We start from the raw sequence: 16,609 nt of genomic DNA, 5'->3' as shown, positions 1-16,609 counted from the left end.
TCTTTTAACATCAAAGAAGTCACCGTCTGATTTGAAATCCACACGCGTGTTTTAGTGCACACTTCCCCCTCACTACAGCTTCCACACTGTATTTAAAGGCTGCAGAAACGCATGAGGATTTCATTCAATGTAAAGTTATGTTGCAACAACAAGATGACGCTTGTATGTGAATCACGGCTGACAGACTGATCAAGTCCTAAAATTGTAGACATAAAAAGACAGAGGACATGTGAGGACTGAAATATTTAGCCGAATTACATTCTTAAAGGTATTTGACACCTTTCCTACTCTTCAGAGCTAAGCTAAACATTTCCAAACTGCAGAAGAAATGAGACCTGGAAGGCATCTGGAGTCTCTTACCTACACAACACCGTCTGCAGCCTTTACTGTCGGGAATTTTCACAGATATGGCAAACTTCCTGAGAAACAAAGGAAAACACCGCAGGAAGTCGAATCAGGATCAGCTTAAAGTGAATGAAAAAAAGGTAAATTTGCAGATAAAATATGAATATCTATACATTCAACTTGATAGAAATAGTAAACGTTTGAAGAAAGGAATGACAAATTTGAATCTGGAATTTAAAACGATACACATAAAACTTGTTTATAAGTAACAGGAACTGTTTTTATTTACAACTTTTGTTATTTTGTTTCCTTCCCACTTCTGTTTTAGTCCTTAAATTACAGTTTCAATTCAGTAAAGGGGTTGTTCTTCAAAGTTTGGTACATCAGACGAGCTGCGCCAACAACAGATGCTGTTCTGGAGTGTTTTTTTTTTAAAAACTCAAGTTTCATCCATCCATCCATCCATCTTCCTCAGCTTATCCTGGACCGGGTCATGGGGGTAGCAGTCTAAGCAAAAATGCCCAGACTTCCCTCTCCCTGGCCACGTCCTCCACCTCCTCTGGGGGGACTCCGTCCCCAGGCCAGCAGTGAGACCTAGTCCCTCCAGCGTGTCCTGGGTCTTCCCCGGGGCCTCCGTCCAGTGGGACAAGCCTGGAACTCCTCCCCAGGGAGGCGTCCAGGAGGCATCTGGACTAAATACCCGAGCCACCTCAACTGGCTCCTCTGGATGTGGATATTCTACTCCGAGCTCTCTATGGGTGACCAAGCTCCTCCCCTTATTTCTAAGGGAGCGTCCAGCCCCCATATGGATAAAGCTCATTTCAGCCGCTTGTATTCGGGACCTGGTTCTTTCGGTCATGAGCCCATGACCATTGGTGAGTATTGGAACGACCGAACTAACCGGTAAATTGAGAGCTTTGCCTTCTGACTTGGCTCTCTCTTCGTAACAACGGACCGATACATCGACCGCATAACTACAGACGCTGCTCCAATCCGCCTGTCAATCTCACGCTCCAGTCTTTCCTCACTCGACCCTAAAATATTTAAACTCCTCCCACTGGGGCAGGAGTACTCCGCCCACCGAGAGAGGGCAAACTGCTACCTCCATGAACCGCCACCTTTGCGTGGTGGGGGAGTTTGAGCAAGTGATCGAGTGATCCCAGGAGCTAAGCTGTCTGGGGCTTAAGCCCCCGGTGGGGTCTCCAATTGCAGACAGGTCCGGGGTGACGAGTCAGACAAAGAGTGGTTAAGAAGCCTCGGATGAGCAGAGCAATCAAGGTCCCAACTACGTCGCCGGGATTGGCGTCAACGGGGCCCCAACTCTAGAGCCAAGTTGGGGCTCGCAGGCGAGTGCCTGGTGACCAGGGCTCTCTCTACGGGCCCCGGTCTGCACCACTCTCCCATGGGGCCACCACCCATAGGAGACCTCAAAAGGGGCGGTGCCATGTGGTTTGGGTGGCAGTCGAAGGCGGGTGCCAAACTCCGGTCACGGAACGTGGAATTCAGGTATCAAATTGACAGGTTTTTAAAAGCTATTTTCTATATTGTAATTAAGTTGGAAATGTTTGTCCTTTCTTTACAATTTTCATTATTTCAAGTTTATTTTTGAGTTTAAAACTGTTTCCAAACAGTTACAGTCCTGTTTTTCATTCCCTTTAAGCTGATCCGGAATGAAACAATGACATATTTAGTTCACATCAGTGGGGAAAAACGACAAAATGACCCCTTTCTTCCACCCGGCAGCCTCCGTCTTCAGCAGTAATCGTTCTTAAGATGTCCACTACCGTGCACTGATCCTCTCAGTCAAGCGGTTTGTGCTGAGAGACAAGTTGCTGTGCTTCTTCTGCAGATGTCCCCGATGTTCAAACAGAGCCGTCAGGTTGTGGGAATAAAGCTGAGACGACTTTCCTGCAGGAAACACGTGGAAGTGGTTTAAAACACGCCCAGCGGGTGCGACCGGCTCCATTGAGCTTCCAAAGAGCCGCTTTACCTGACACGGACATCAGCACGTTGTTCATGACGTACAGCCACGTACAGCGCTGAGGCACGAGCTGCAGAAAAAGACAGAACAGGGAGTGGCTGCAGCTTTCCCGCTCATCCTTGCTGCCCACAGAAGCTCGTTACCTTCTCTAGCGTGTCCTCGTGAAGTTCATTGAGGTTCAGTATGTAGATGCCCTCCTCTGCCCCCAGAATAAGGTACTGATCTGCAAGGAAAACACCAGGGAGCGGAATCCAGAGACTATTAGAGTTTGATGGTGTTTGAGCAGAGCGGACGGCCGGACGTCTCACCTCTGGATTTAGGGAAAATCCAGGTGGCAGCACAGTGGATTTTGAGAGGACAGCCGTTGAAGACTTTAGAGAAACAGGCTCCCATCTGGAGAACGAGAGGAAAAGACTGAATCCAGACTGCTTTTGGTACTTTGGTACTGTCAACACAAATGAATCTGACACAAGAGTTTCAGAACACGTGTGGGGTGGGAGGGGCCTGCTCTGCTGCCATTCCAACCATAACCTTCTGGACCAAAGATGAATGAATCCTCAAAATGTAAACGCTTTTGTTCATTTGATATAAAAATCCTTTCAAAAATTGGATCATATCCATAAATCAGTTTTCTTTCAGCTCTTTCTTATAATTTTTGTTTTGTTAGTTCAGTTTTAAGTTCTGATGGCGGTGCACACATGGCTCAGCGCTCCGTGGCGTGTTTGGAGGTTTTTGTGTGCGTTTTGCTTCATGAACAATCCGTCAGGCGAATATCGTCTCCAGCCGCTGTGAGCGACTTCAGATCAGAGAATGCAGTGAACCAATGGTGATGAGTGAGTTTGATAATTCATGTAATGACAGAGAAATGTGTGTGGATATGTGTGTCTGTGTATGAGTAAAGGTGGCTGTGTTGTATGATTGTTGTATTTAATACCTAGTTTATTTTATTCTATTTTTCTATTATATTTTAGAGACTGAATGAATAGAGAATAGTGCACTGACCAGAGAGCATTTAAAAGCTTGTTGTACTCGAGACAATGACAATAATAAATCTAATTTAATCTAGTCTAATCTATGCTAATCTACTCTAACCTAACCTAACCTAACCTAGCCTAGCCTAGCCTAACCTAACCTAACCTATCCTATCCTATCCTATCCTATCCTATCCTATCCTAACCTAACCTAAGCTTACATAGCCTAGCCTAGCCTGGCCTAACCTTACATGGCCTAGCCTAGCCTGACCTAACCTAGCCTAGCCTAACCTAGCCTAACCTAATCTAACCTAACCTAACCTAGCCTAGCCTAGCCTAACCTATCCTAACCTAGCCTAGCCTAGCCTAACCTAACCTAACCTAGCCTAACCTAGCCTAGCCTTACATGACCTAGCCTAGCCTTCCCTTACCTAACCTAACCTAGCCTAGCCTAGCCTAGCCTAACGTAACCTAACCTAATCTAATCTAATTTAATCTAATCTCATCTAATCTAATATATCATAACCTAGCCTAGCCTAAACTAACCTAATCTAATCTAATCTAACATAACCTAGCCTAGCCTAGCCTAACCTAATCCAACCTAACCTAGCCTAGCCTAACCTAACCTAACATAATATAACATAGCCTAGCCTAACCTGACCTAATCTAGTCTAATCTAATACAATCTAGTTAAATTTAAATTTAAATCTAATTTTATCTAACGTAGTCTAAATCTAAACTAATCTAATCTTATCTTATCTAAACAGTTTTTCAAAACCAAAACTAATAAACAATCGCAGGATAAATTGGTATTTAATGCACTCGGTTCGGTGCAGGAACGTCGTGGTCAAACCTTTGGCAGAGGCAGCAGACACACTCGGACATCAAGTCACTCAGAGTTAAGCCACATGCAGCCAGAGTTAACACTTACATGGACCTGAGGGGTGGGAGGAAGTCCATGACAACCAGCTCTCTACAAATGAAGGTTAGACACAAGGAAGGAACACAGACGTCATCATCAACACAGAACCCGGGTTCGAACGCTTGTCTTCAATACTTCCAGCACTGCACTCACTGGAGGGTTATTAGGTTAGCAAACTGCGCACGCCTCCTACCGCTTCCTGAAAGACGTGGTGAGCACATCTGACAGAAACTCACCGAGTCTTCCGTCTTCCTCCTTAGCGTGCTCCATTCAGGTGACAGAGGCGCATCTCTTCTTGGCGAGGACACGGCGGTCGCCGGCCTCATGTCCGCTATGAGAGCGTCCTCCACAGGCAGGCACGAGTCCCTGCAGCGCTGGCTGATGTCGTCAGTGGCTGAGCACCTCGCCAAAACTTTAATTAGAAAAAAAGGTTTTCAGAATTTACACAGACAGCCCCCACATCTCGGCGGGAGCGGAGACAGAACTGCGTCGTGTGCTGCACCTGCGGTGGACGCAGGTTCGGCTGCATCAGGGCCCAGCGTGCAGCTCGGCCTCGCGCTCAGCTCTCTCTCCTCGGAGCTGGACGTCAGCGAGCTGTACGCCGGCAGGGAGGCCGTTGGACTCATCAGGCCCGTCTTCACCCCTCCCTGAAGGCACCAGAACACTTTCAGACTTTAAACCCCGGCAGCAGGTCAGCATCCTGATGGACCAGACTCAAACAGGAAGACCTGATCCGCATCCAGCAGCTCCATCAGCAGACGACTGAAAGAAGCTGCTTCTCCCACTAAAAACCAGCCGTGAAACTGAACATCATCTTCATCAAGGCTCCTGCAGGGGGGGGCTCCTCCCGGTGCGTACAGCCGACCAAGTTTGACACTTTACCAAAGCTTTCAGTTTCAAATAAACCTGAATGAAGGATTTGTTCTACTTCTAAACCAGAGTTTGAACACCGTCAACACTGCAGATCCATCTGGGTTTCCGACTTCCTGCAGATAAACACTCAGCTGGTTAGTAGTTTGGTTTGTGTCGTCATCATTGGTGAACACGGCTAGTCTGCAGCTCACCGCTCGCCCAGGGGAGGGGTCAAAATGCAGAAAAGAATTTCCCCATTGTGGGATAAATAAAGTATCAATTATTATTATTATTATTATTATTATTTATTGCTATTTCAAATGTTTTTTGCATAAATTGATCTTTTTTTTTTATCTGGCAGAGTTCACCTAAAAAATGATAAGATTATTTAGCTGCAGGACATTTTCCTAAAATGAATTCTTAGAGAAGGCAACCTAAAAAAAAGCCTTTTCTGTTGTTATGATTCCACTCAGAATAAAAACCTGAGTACATTTAGTTTAGAATCCAATGCAAAATACATGGAAATATGTATTTAGAGCAGATTTCCTCTGGAAAGGGACTCTATCATGAAAAGAACAGAGTGGACACAATCACATCTTTCCATCATTTCTTGTAAAAACAAATTTATTCTGTCAGCATTGGTCAAGAATACCATGTTTTTTTAATAAAATAATTTTAGCCATAAATGAATAAAATGGAACTTACTAAATAGCGTTAGGTTAAGTAAATAAAGCTTATTATTTTAAACAATTGTTCTGTTTTTCTTATTCGTCTCACAGCCACTACCTACATTTTTGCTCGTGTGAAATGTCGGCCATCCATGATCCATGCGTGATCTACGTCATTCACACGTGTTTCTTGTGTTCATTGATGTGCTCAGACGTCCGTTGAGGGTATCAGAATTTTTGATTGGTTGACAATGACACAGTTTATGAGTATTTTACCTAGTTTATACACAATTATTACGTAAATCTTGCACAGTTGTGTGTGATTTTTGTGAGATTCCTCCACTAATGTGTGTCTTTCCAGGAGCGTTCCACGTTTGTCTAACAGAATGTTCATGCATGAATCACTGATGTGTAACTTTTAGATCACGTATACGGCGCACAGATCACGTTCAGATGACATCATTGATGCATGAATCAAACACGGTTCATGTTCTACGTTGGTTTACGTGTTCTTAGCGTGTTTATTCCTACTTCTTCTGTGGTTTTAATGTGGTTCATTCCTGATACATCTGTGAACATTTCACCTAAAGACCACAACTTTCTCACTTTTTCAACGCAGATTCACGTATGACCAGTTTACATCCGTGACATATGCAGAAAATGTACGTAGCGGCTGTGGGACACGGCGTTTAAAGCCAAAGCTCCACGATGGAGGCCATCATTAACGGTGCAGAGCTGAAACCCGGGACACCTGCTGGTTGGTTACTCACCTCGGCGGACGGCCCCCTCCCAATGGTCAAACTCCTGAAACAGCAAAAACACTGATTAGAAAAATGAGTCAAATAATCTGGTAACTGTGACACAAAGATGGCCAACAAAGGCGGAGCTGAGAAGGTCAACAGCAGCACACGGACCAGTCTGGAGAAAACTCCAACCAAGCAGACAACAAAGCTCTGAGGAGCTGGAACCAGTGGGTTTGTGACCGTTGGAATCTGGTTCCAGGCCGGGGGGGGGGACAGAAACCCGGTGATTCTGTCCCCGGCGTACGCTGAGGTGAGAGGTTTGTTTGGGGAAAGCAGGGTGGGGGGCACACTGCGGTCATGAGAGGCTGGGGGGAGGGGGGCAGGCGGGCGAGGCCTACCTCATCTGCAGAGCTTGCTCCACACATTCCAGCAGGCCCCTGCAACAGGAAGACCCCTGCTGTTTATCTGACTGCAGGGCCCATGGGCCCCCACCCAAACCTGTCTGTATGCATCCCCCCCCCCCCCACGAAGGTACCATCCGCACTCATTTAAAGAGCTTCATGAAAATGACAATTGTTTTTAGTGCTCCAAACAGTTTCTATATCAGACACAAAACAGATTAACTCCACTTCAACTAAAGTCCAAACTGTGGCTAAAGCTTTATTCACAGCACCTGTACGGGTCACCCCCCCCAAAACACCAAATTCTAGTCCTAATTATGGTCAGAAAGGGTCAAGTTTTCCTTAGCCATTTCGTTAACCTTTTTCCCTCCTGTTTTTATAATTTTCCACTGAAATCAGCATCACTGCTGGACTTTGAATCCTCTGATTCTGGTCACAGAACCTTCATAGACTTAATAGATGATAGAAGGAAAAAACCAGGTCTGCTGCTTTTTGTGGTGTTTGGACTCAGTTTGATCTCAAACATCGACCTGAGGATGTCAGAATCATCCGTACACTAACTATAAAACACATTTTCAGAAACTGTCCTCCTCCTGTATAAAGAAATATTCTACAGCAGAAGAAAGGAGACAAAAATGCGTGGACCCTTACAGTGAGGCGTCTTCATCTCCAGACAAACTCCAGTCATCATCACACTGCGTCCAAACAGAAGCTTTGGTCAGGCTCACGTTCTATCATTTTCTGCTAGAGCTGTACAAAACTGTCACCCACGTTACCATGTCAGGATACGGCTCTGTGACTTTCCTCCGCGGCGGTCCGAACTTCACCTGGTCAACTGCGAACACAGGAGGACATCACGTTAACCCTCCGAAAACGCTTCAGACGATCGGAAGTTCTGCTGACCGCATCATGCGGAAACGTTCTCGTCTGTTTTTACTGAACGGAATCACGGAGGAAATGGTCTTCAAGCACAACGAGGCAAAGCAGTGAAGAAGAAGAGGATGAAGAAAGTGTTGGATCTAAAACTAGAAGCTGTTGTTCTCTGTGTCTGAACGCCGTCTGGTCTGGACAAATCAACAAACATCAGGATGTTGAGGCGGTTGGGTAAAGCTGAGGGGAGGAAATAAGTATTTGATCCCTCGTTTGATTTTGTTGGTTAGGCCACCTAAAAAGAAACTGAGGGAAAATCCCACCTGTTTGAACTGATCACCTGTAGAAAAGACACCTGTCCTCAGAATCCGTCCATCAGTCAGACTCCAAACTCTCCAACATGGAAAGACTAAAGAGCTTTCAGCTGGTTTCAGGTAGAAGATTGTAGACCTGCACCAGACTATGGACTACAAAACCATCAGCAAGAAGCTGGCGGTTACCATGACAACTGTTGGTGCAACATGACCATCAATCCACCTGTAGGTCTGAGGCTCCAAACCAGATCTGACCTGGTGCGGTTTCCATGATCATGAGACATCAGCCTAAAACAACACGGCAGGAGTTAGTTGCTGATCTCAAAGCAGCTGGAACCACAGTCACCAAGAAAACCATTGCTGATGCTTGACGGTTTCCCATCATGCAGTGCTGGCAAAGTCGTCCTGCTTAAGAAACCGGCTGAAGCTTGAACTCCTTCATGACTTGGAGAGGGATTGGGGGAAGGTGCTGCGGTCAGATTAGACCAACGTGGAGCTCTTTGGCTTCAACTCAACCCGTCTGCTGCCTGTGAACCCAAGAACACTATCCCCACTGTCAAGCACAGAGGTGGAAGCATTATGGTTTGGGGCACAGGGTTACTTCAACGTCTTCCCAAAACCTGCAGCCAAGACAACCAAAGAACAGCTGAAGAAGAAGCAGAGCAAGGTCATGGAGCGGTCCAGCCGGTCTCTGGACCTCAGTCCTATAGAAAACCTCTGGAGAGAAATGAAGCTCAGCGTTGCTAAGCAACAGCCACCAACTCTGAATGATTTAGTCATTTGGGAAGAAGGATGGACCAGAATTCCTCCAGATCTGCAGAAACCTGATCATCAAGAAACGTCTGACCTCTGGGCTTGATAATAGGGGCTTTTACCACAAAGTACTAAGACTTTTTTTCCCCTAGAAAGAGGCTTCAGATACGTATTTCTCTCAATAGAATTTGTGTATATAATTTCTTTAAAGTGAATTTCTTCATTTTTTATTTCACTGAACTTACCATCAGCATGACAGACTGTCGGTTTTTGCTTAGGTGGGCAAACCAACAAAACCAGTAAAGGTTGAAATACTAATTTCCTCATCTCTACTTGGCTGTTCTGGTTATAATGATCAGCCTGAACGGCTCCTGCTGTGACCTTGCAGTTCACCTCCTCTGGACGTTTCCGGCTTGTAGTAGTCTCATCTGAAGCAGCAGCTGTGTGAATCTCACCAGCAACCACAAGGTAAAGGTGCGGAGGTGTGTGGTTTTACACGAAAGGCTTTGTTGACAGAGATGGGGTTAACACCAGCTGTAATTATGTAAGGTGTCGGCCAAAGTGGAGAGCCAGCCTCTTTATCAGCCAGCCGCCTGTGACTAAAAGCCTGTTGAAGCTCCCTAGCATGAAGTCACAGCAGCGAATGCACAGAAGCCGCTCTGTGTGTCCCACAGTGACATCTATGCCTGCATCCCACACGTACAGAAGAGTTACAGGACGGCCTCGAGAGCTTCACTGAGAGCCTTTTGTCCCGGGAAATATCATGGAGATTACAGCACTAAATACTGAGCCCCGCTCCGGACAATAAAGCTACTTATTAGCAGGTTCAGCCAGCAGACGGGATATTTCACATGCATCCATACAAGAAACATCAACTAAAAATGCATGAATCTGGTCTGAGGTTACAGCACATGATGTGGGGAGCAGTGGGCGTGTCCTCACATTGTTTCTCAGACAGCGTCCTCTGCACAGGCAGCCGTTTCTCTGCAGCCTGAATCTTGTCGGGAGAAACTTCTCCGCTCTGTCAGAGAAGAAAAAACAAACAAACTCATTCACACCCGGTCAGGTTTTAGGCGCAGACTCTGCTCTGCTACAGAAAAACAAGTCCTTGATGTCTGTGCAAAACCCTCCTCCTTCTGCTTTAAATCCTTTAGAGCTGCATTACTTAATATTTGAGGTGGGGGGGGGGGGGGGGCAGCATTTTGTCCCACTTTGGGATACAAAAATAATCGATGTTAAATGCTTAACGCTCTATAGCAGTCTTTAGGTGTGGGCCGTGTCACACTGCAGCTACGTACATTCCAGGGAAGAAAACTGGTCATACGTGGGGAAAAAAAGGAGAAAAGTTGCGTGACATTGTTACAGATGTATGAACCACGTTAAAACCACTGAAGAAGTACTAACAAACCACGCAAAGAACAAGTAAAGGCATGCTTTGTCAGCACCATGGTCAGCTCCCGCCGTTGGAAATCGCGATGCTTTGTTTTAATCAGTCGGATTCCCCTGATCTGCACCAGTTCTAAGTTAGCTGTTAGGCGCCAGCCGAGGCAGCCCGCCAAGACGGGGACCCCCGCAGTGCACTAGACCCCGCCCCGCGAGAGACCTGACCCCCTGCCTGGACTAACTGGACGAATGGAGTGGGAGACCCCCACACAGTACAGACTGAGTACTGAAGTCGGGCGTGAAGCGTGTGATTATTGTGATGTTTATCTGTAATTCATCAGTGATTCATGCATCAATGATGTCATCTGAACGTGATCTGTGCGCCGTATACGTGATCTAAAAGTTACACATCAGTGATTCATGCATGAAAAGTCTGTTAGACAAACGTGGAACGCTCCTGGAAAGACACACATTTGTGGATGCATCACACAAAAATGACACAGAAATGTAAGATTGACGTAATAATTGTGTATAAACTAAGTAAAATATAAACTGTAATTTTAAGTCAACCAAAAGTTCTGGACATCTCTAAACTGAATTCACGTAAAGACCCGTCGGCTGAAACCCTTAACAGACGTCTGAGCACATCGACAAACGTAAAAAACACGTATGGATGATGTAGATCACGCATGGATGACGGAAGACCAACATTTCATACGTGGAAAATGTACGCAACAGCTGCGTGACATAACTGTAAGAAGATTAGATCTGACATGAGAATCATCGTCACAATAACTCTTATTAGGATTTCTGAGGACAGGATACAAAACTGCTGATTGATGTGAACATCAAGAGTTCTGTAACTATGTCAGGGAGGAACTTCAAGGCCCTTTAGGTCTATCAGTATTGTAAGCACACAAATGCAGGTATACTGCTAATAATGATGTTTTCTACTAACAAAGTGTCTGGGCCTCTCATAAAACAGAGTTGTAAGCCTCTAAACAGTCCATAGGGGGATTGGGCGTGGCTGTGAGTGGGACTGACCTCCAGGTCGTTGTCGTCGATGGTGTGTGCGAGCGGGCAGTGCAGCTCCGGGTTGTTGGCCATGTCCAGCAGTTCGATCACCAGGTTTCGGGTGAGCAGCTGGGTCACAAAGGGATGCTGTGGGAACCAGACGCAGGAAATGACATCAAAAAACCGACATGCTAGCAGGAAATGGTTCATCTGACAGAAGAAGAACATTAATCAAAGCTGTGAGCGGCGTTGGATGACCCGCTGGCGCCCTACTGCCCTCAATGGCTGAGCAGCTCCCCCTTCCCCACCCCCTCTGCTCCTGCCTCCCTCGTCAGAGCTGCACGTTATAAATTCATCAAAAATAACCCCTCTTTTTGTTTTATCTCCATAGCAACCATTTTATGTTTGGGTCGCCTCGGGTTGACAGACAGGTTTTTGTCATCTTTAGAAGAATCGGCATCGGTACGTTTTTGGATTTCCTTAGCAACGGAGGTGTTTTGTTTACTACGGCCACTGTCCCAATATAGTCCTTCGGTATATGGTTCTGTTCAGCTTGAGCCAAAAATTCATAATTACACTTTTACAATATTCATGTGAGAAATGAGCGAGGAACATCAAATCTACAGCTTCTAAATCCTCAGACGCTGTTTGAGGATTTAAGGGACAATAGATCCAAATCTCTAGGAGGAATTTCTTCCTGAAGTCAAAGGTCAACCAAACTTTGATTGTGGTTGTGGACTTAACCTTGTGTGAAACTTTGCGAAGACAAAAGTTTTGTTTCCCATATTGTGGGGAAAAAGTCACTGAATGGCCACCAAACTGTAGGTCCAGTGACCATCCCATAATAATTTCAAAACTTTCTTTGGATCTTCCCAACACATCTCTGGATTTTGAAATATTTTCTTGAGCTCCACAAAATATTTTGACCCCGTTCATTTTTAGTTGGTTTCTCCTGCTGTGATGTCATCAATTTGAGGTGGTGGTGGTGGTGGGGGGGGGGGGGGGGGGTCGTTCACTATGTCAAAAATTCCTTTTCATCGGGTATTTGGTTCGGGACAAATGTCGGTGGTGAGTTTTTGCTTCAGGCGCCGTTCAGAAAGAAGAATTCTGAAAACCACCAGCATGTCCTTGGGGTCCAGGATGGCTGTAGGAGCACGCAGGAAGACATCAAAAGTTTTGTTTTTTACAGAGATCAATGCAAAGTGGTGTTTTTTCATCATGATGAATGCCCCCACCCCCCAGTAGGTAAAACCGCAGACAGCACCGCTTGTTGAACAGATGAATCGTTTCAGAGGAAGATTAAAAGAACGTGAGAAGACAAACAGAAGAAAAGCACAAATGCTTCATGGGAAAAACGCCCATGAAGATGTTAATGTTACTGCAGAGCAGCCAAAACCACAAATGAGGCTTTGAACGTGCATCCACCTGCAGCAGAGTCTCTGCTGACGGCCTTTTCCTGGGATTTTTGATGAGAGCCATCTTCACAAAGCTGTGAAAACCTGCAGACCTGCGGAGGAAAGAAATGATGACGAATGAAAGAGGGAATCTGTTGGAATACAGACTCAAAGAGGACGGTTTCACGCACCACTTGCTCTTATCCTTCAGTTTAGGAGGCTGGAAGCTGCTCTTTGACATCAGCATCAGCGCTCTGAAAAACATCGAGGATGTTACTGGACTGAAAAGAAACGCCATGAATGCAAATATGTCGCATCGACGCTACGTTGGGAAAACGTGGGCGTGGTCATAAATGCCGGGGATGGGGCCTTTTTGGAAATGAGGCGACAGCAGGGCGGTGGCAGCCAGATCGCCGCCGTCGGGAAGCAGCTCTTTTTTTTGAGCAGACAGATGAGAGCTGAAAGCCTCTTGTGTTGGACATCTTTTACTGTTACAACAGGGTTTATGAATCTTCAGACGCACTAAGTGTATATTTGAATAAACCCCTTACGTAATTTTATTTATATTAAAAAAACGGGCAATTCTGCACCCACTGGTCGTTTACAGCTCAGATTTTAATCTAATCAATTTACATGTTTACATATATTTAGACGGCATGTCTCCCAAGAGAGAGTGTTCTGTCTTCATCGGGTTCTCCTCAGCATCAGCTGTGATTGGTCGACCTGCAGGCCGCTGAGTCGCTGTGGTTCAACGCCATGATGAGTGTCGTGCGCCGTCAATGCCATCTCCACGTTTGGACCCACGGTGGCCGGGATCGCCACATGGATGTTCGGGCATCGCATGGCCCCTTGGCCCCCATGTCAACAGCCATCGTCAAGCGATGGCAGACGGTGGCGGTGCGACGGCAGCACAGGGGCAGGGGGGGTAGCGTTGAACACTGACTGATGTCCAAACGTCGTCGGGTCACCATTTAATTTGTACTTTTTCTTAAAACCATGGCGTGTGGCGTGTAAAAGAACGACTGCCCCCTCCCTTTATAAATGTTGCTCCACAGCCACCTGCCGCATTTGCTGACAAACTGGCGTCTCGGTCGCGCGGTGGTATTTTGGGATGTGTGACCGTAGCCTGACTGTGTCATAATTCCTTATATGCTCCTGGATCGCCTCCTTGGCGAGCAGACGTACCTCATCGGGTGGAGGTCAAACATGGGCGGCTGAAGTTCCGCTAACTCGATGGCGGTGATGCCCACAGCCCAGATATCACACAGGTGGTTGTAGCCGCCCTTCTTCTCCACTGCAGCCACCTCTGGAGCCATCCTGAACAGAAGAACGAGGACCAACAAGCTGAGAGGAGGGCAAGAAACAACAGAAAAAGAGCTTTGTCGTCTCCTAAAACACGGCTCAGCAGGATCTGCACGGCTGCTTAACCCTCTTTGTCATTACAAGTTTCCCACCTGCAGACTACGTAAACGCAGTTTTCACGACAAATATCCAAGAAAATGTCCAAATAATTAGCAGATGAAGTAAGACTCAGGAAATTCTAATTCTTGCTTTAGACTTTTTGTGAGATGCTAACAGACTTTTCATGCATGAACCACTGATGTGTAACTTTTAGATCACGTATACGGCGCACAGATCACGTTCAGATGACATCATTGATGCATGAATCACTGATGAATTACAGATGAACATCACAATAATCACACGCTTCATGTTCTACGTTGGTTTACGTGTTCTTAGCGTGTTTATTCGTTCTTCTTCTGTGGTTTTAACGTGGTTCATTCCTGATACATCTGTGAACATTTCACCTAAAGATGAAAACTTTTCTCACTTTTTCCACCTAGATTCATGCATATACAGTTTTCGTTTGTGCTACATGCGCTAAATGCACGTAGCGGCTGTGGGACACGACCTTTAGCTGTGAATTCAGACACAGCTTTGATGGTTTTTGTGTCCGTTGACGCATTTTTTCCCCGCCCAAAACTCATCGCTGTGGTCATCAAAGCGGGGAAAGTTTCAAGCTTCAAACGTCTTTTAGAGGATGTGCAGAGAGGATGCTGCTCGCTTACCAGTAAGGCGTTCCAATGAAAGACTTCCTTTTGGCCACAGAGGCACTAATTTCTACCGCCACGCCAAAATCAGCTGGACACAGAGCACAAAAACACAACAATCCGTTTGTATGAACCTGCTAGTCTCTTTTCTGTGTGTGTGTGTGTGTGTGTGTTCACATGCTAACCCAGTTTCACGTCTCCTCTCTCTGTCAAAAGGATGTTGGCCCCCTGGAGACACACAGACACGCTCAACAGAACGAAATGCTGAAACACAATAGGCTACTGGATGTTCATATATGAGATACCTTTATGTCTCTGTGCATCTTTCCGGTTTCATGCAGGTGATACAAGCCCTGGAATAAAGACAGGAAGAATGGGATTCCATGTTAATCGTAGTCCTAAACACTTTAGTCAGTCACTGCAGTCAGTGCTGCTTCTGTTACCATGGAGACGTCTCACCTGAAGGGTTTCCCTGCACATAAAAGCGATCTGCTTCTCCTTTAAAGGGCCTGTGACTGCAAAGAACAGAGTTCATGAAAAGTTAGTATCACTGCTCGTTGATGCTCTACCCGCTAGGCTTCAAACAAACCCAACTCCTTCCTGCTGCTTTAGTCATGACTGAACATCAAACCTTCAGTTTGAAAACCTTCCAGCTGATAAAAGCAGGTAAACAATCCTGAAGCAAAAGTCCAGTTCTTGTTTTCAAGCTGCTGTTAAACCTCAGTGACATTTTCACTCCACAACACAACTCACAGAAAACACATTTGTGCGCTGATGTGGTTTTTCACAAACAAATTCCTTATTGTTCATGGAGTAACTAAAAAGCTTCCATCCTTTCTGGAAGGCTGCAGCTGAATGTCATCTTGATACTTTTAATTGTGACCAAATAGTGAGGAAGCGGCAAAAGACTCGGACAGGAGCAAACCGGGAATGGCAGATTGATATTTCTTTTTTAATTTAGAGTCATCAAATGCAGCTTCATGTTTAAAATGAAAAAGCATTTCTGTCATTGACTTTTATTTTTAATGACGCTACAGAAATGCTTCCATAAACCGGGACTGAGGAGCCTTTCTACTGCATGATGGTCCATGTCTGAACATGTACGATGCTGAGGACGTGTCATGACGTTTTTAACATGGCTGCTTGGCATGCTTGTCACACAAATAATTTACTTCTATACCTCCTGTAATTTGGACATTCCTCCTTTTCCCCCCTTCTCTTAAACTTTTGTGACTGCGGACCTTCTCCCACTAAAAAACAAACATCCGAACTTGGACATCCGAAGATGGATGTTCATATTGCGCATTGAAAATGAAAGTGTTTAGCCGATCACCGCTAGCTCCCCAGAGAAAGTGTGTCTGTTAGCCTGGGGGAGGGGCTGGCAGCACAGACTCTTCCTGGAAGGGGCGGTTCCTCACTTTGTGATGTCACAATGTGAGAACGTGCTCGTTTTTTTGTGGATTAGGAGGGGCTGGTGCTCAAAGAAATGTTTCAGCATGATATAGGTCCTTTAATTTCTGCACCAAAGCCCACAGTTAGCTATTCTGTTAGCTCAGTCTATTTAAATCCATGAATCCTTTTCATTTACAAATGAATGTTTTTGCTCTTGTAGTAATATGGCATCATAAGAGCTCCACAATAATTTAACTAGTGGTGTGTTTGAATGATACCCTGGTAGATATCCTGGAGGGAGCCTCCACCGCAGTACTCCATGCAGATCCAGAGTTTGGTGTTCCTGCAGAGACGCACGACGCTGCTGATTAGAACAGGTTCAGTCAGAACAAGACACAAGCTCAAGCACACGTGGCAATCAAACTCTTCTTCCTCGTCTTTCAGCTGCTCCCCTTCTCGTCATCATCATGGACCATAGATGGACCAGCCACCCTCATCCCCCCCCTTCTCCACATGCCTCCCAATGCAATGAGTGCAAATACATGCTGACGACAG

The 16,609-nt window shown here is 45.8% G+C and overlaps 1 protein-coding gene across 4 annotated transcripts in view; it reads right to left on the bottom strand.

Annotated features, from left to right (window-relative positions):
• Nucleotides 1-16,609, bottom strand: part of map4k2 (mitogen-activated protein kinase kinase kinase kinase 2) — a 33,960-nt gene that overhangs the window by 4,857 nt on the left and 12,494 nt on the right. Inside the window, exons 4-25 of one of the 4 annotated variants that reach the window (XM_011487780.4) lie at nucleotides 16,333-16,397; nucleotides 15,122-15,177; nucleotides 14,968-15,015; nucleotides 14,848-14,890; nucleotides 14,681-14,753; nucleotides 13,797-13,928; nucleotides 12,803-12,865; nucleotides 12,643-12,724; nucleotides 11,248-11,364; nucleotides 9,763-9,841; nucleotides 7,660-7,718; nucleotides 7,535-7,578; nucleotides 6,881-6,919; nucleotides 6,510-6,543; nucleotides 4,722-4,866; nucleotides 4,456-4,631; nucleotides 4,229-4,270; nucleotides 2,635-2,719; nucleotides 2,470-2,549; nucleotides 2,336-2,396; nucleotides 2,130-2,253; nucleotides 361-419 (exon numbers count right to left, since the gene is read on the bottom strand). In XM_011487780.4, the coding sequence (XP_011486082.1) occupies nucleotides 361-419; nucleotides 2,130-2,253; nucleotides 2,336-2,396; nucleotides 2,470-2,549; nucleotides 2,635-2,719; nucleotides 4,229-4,270; nucleotides 4,456-4,631; nucleotides 4,722-4,866; nucleotides 6,510-6,543; nucleotides 6,881-6,919; nucleotides 7,535-7,578; nucleotides 7,660-7,718; nucleotides 9,763-9,841; nucleotides 11,248-11,364; nucleotides 12,643-12,724; nucleotides 12,803-12,865; nucleotides 13,797-13,928; nucleotides 14,681-14,753; nucleotides 14,848-14,890; nucleotides 14,968-15,015; nucleotides 15,122-15,177; nucleotides 16,333-16,397 (1,706 nt within the window). The remainder of the gene's footprint in view (nucleotides 1-360; nucleotides 420-2,129; nucleotides 2,254-2,335; nucleotides 2,397-2,469; nucleotides 2,550-2,634; nucleotides 2,720-4,228; nucleotides 4,271-4,455; nucleotides 4,632-4,721; nucleotides 4,867-6,509; nucleotides 6,544-6,880; nucleotides 6,920-7,534; nucleotides 7,579-7,659; nucleotides 7,719-9,762; nucleotides 9,842-11,247; nucleotides 11,365-12,642; nucleotides 12,725-12,802; nucleotides 12,866-13,796; nucleotides 13,929-14,680; nucleotides 14,754-14,847; nucleotides 14,891-14,967; nucleotides 15,016-15,121; nucleotides 15,178-16,332; nucleotides 16,398-16,609) is intronic. The other 3 variants (XM_011487783.4, XM_011487781.4, XM_078936600.1) reach the window with 3 other exon arrangements.

Source organism: Oryzias latipes, chromosome 18, assembly GCF_053564925.1.
Source record: "Oryzias latipes strain Hd-rR chromosome 18, Olatipes_Hd-rR_3.1".
Taxonomy (NCBI): Eukaryota; Metazoa; Chordata; class Actinopteri; order Beloniformes; family Adrianichthyidae; genus Oryzias; species Oryzias latipes.
This window is presented reverse-complemented; position numbering and strand designations above follow the sequence as displayed.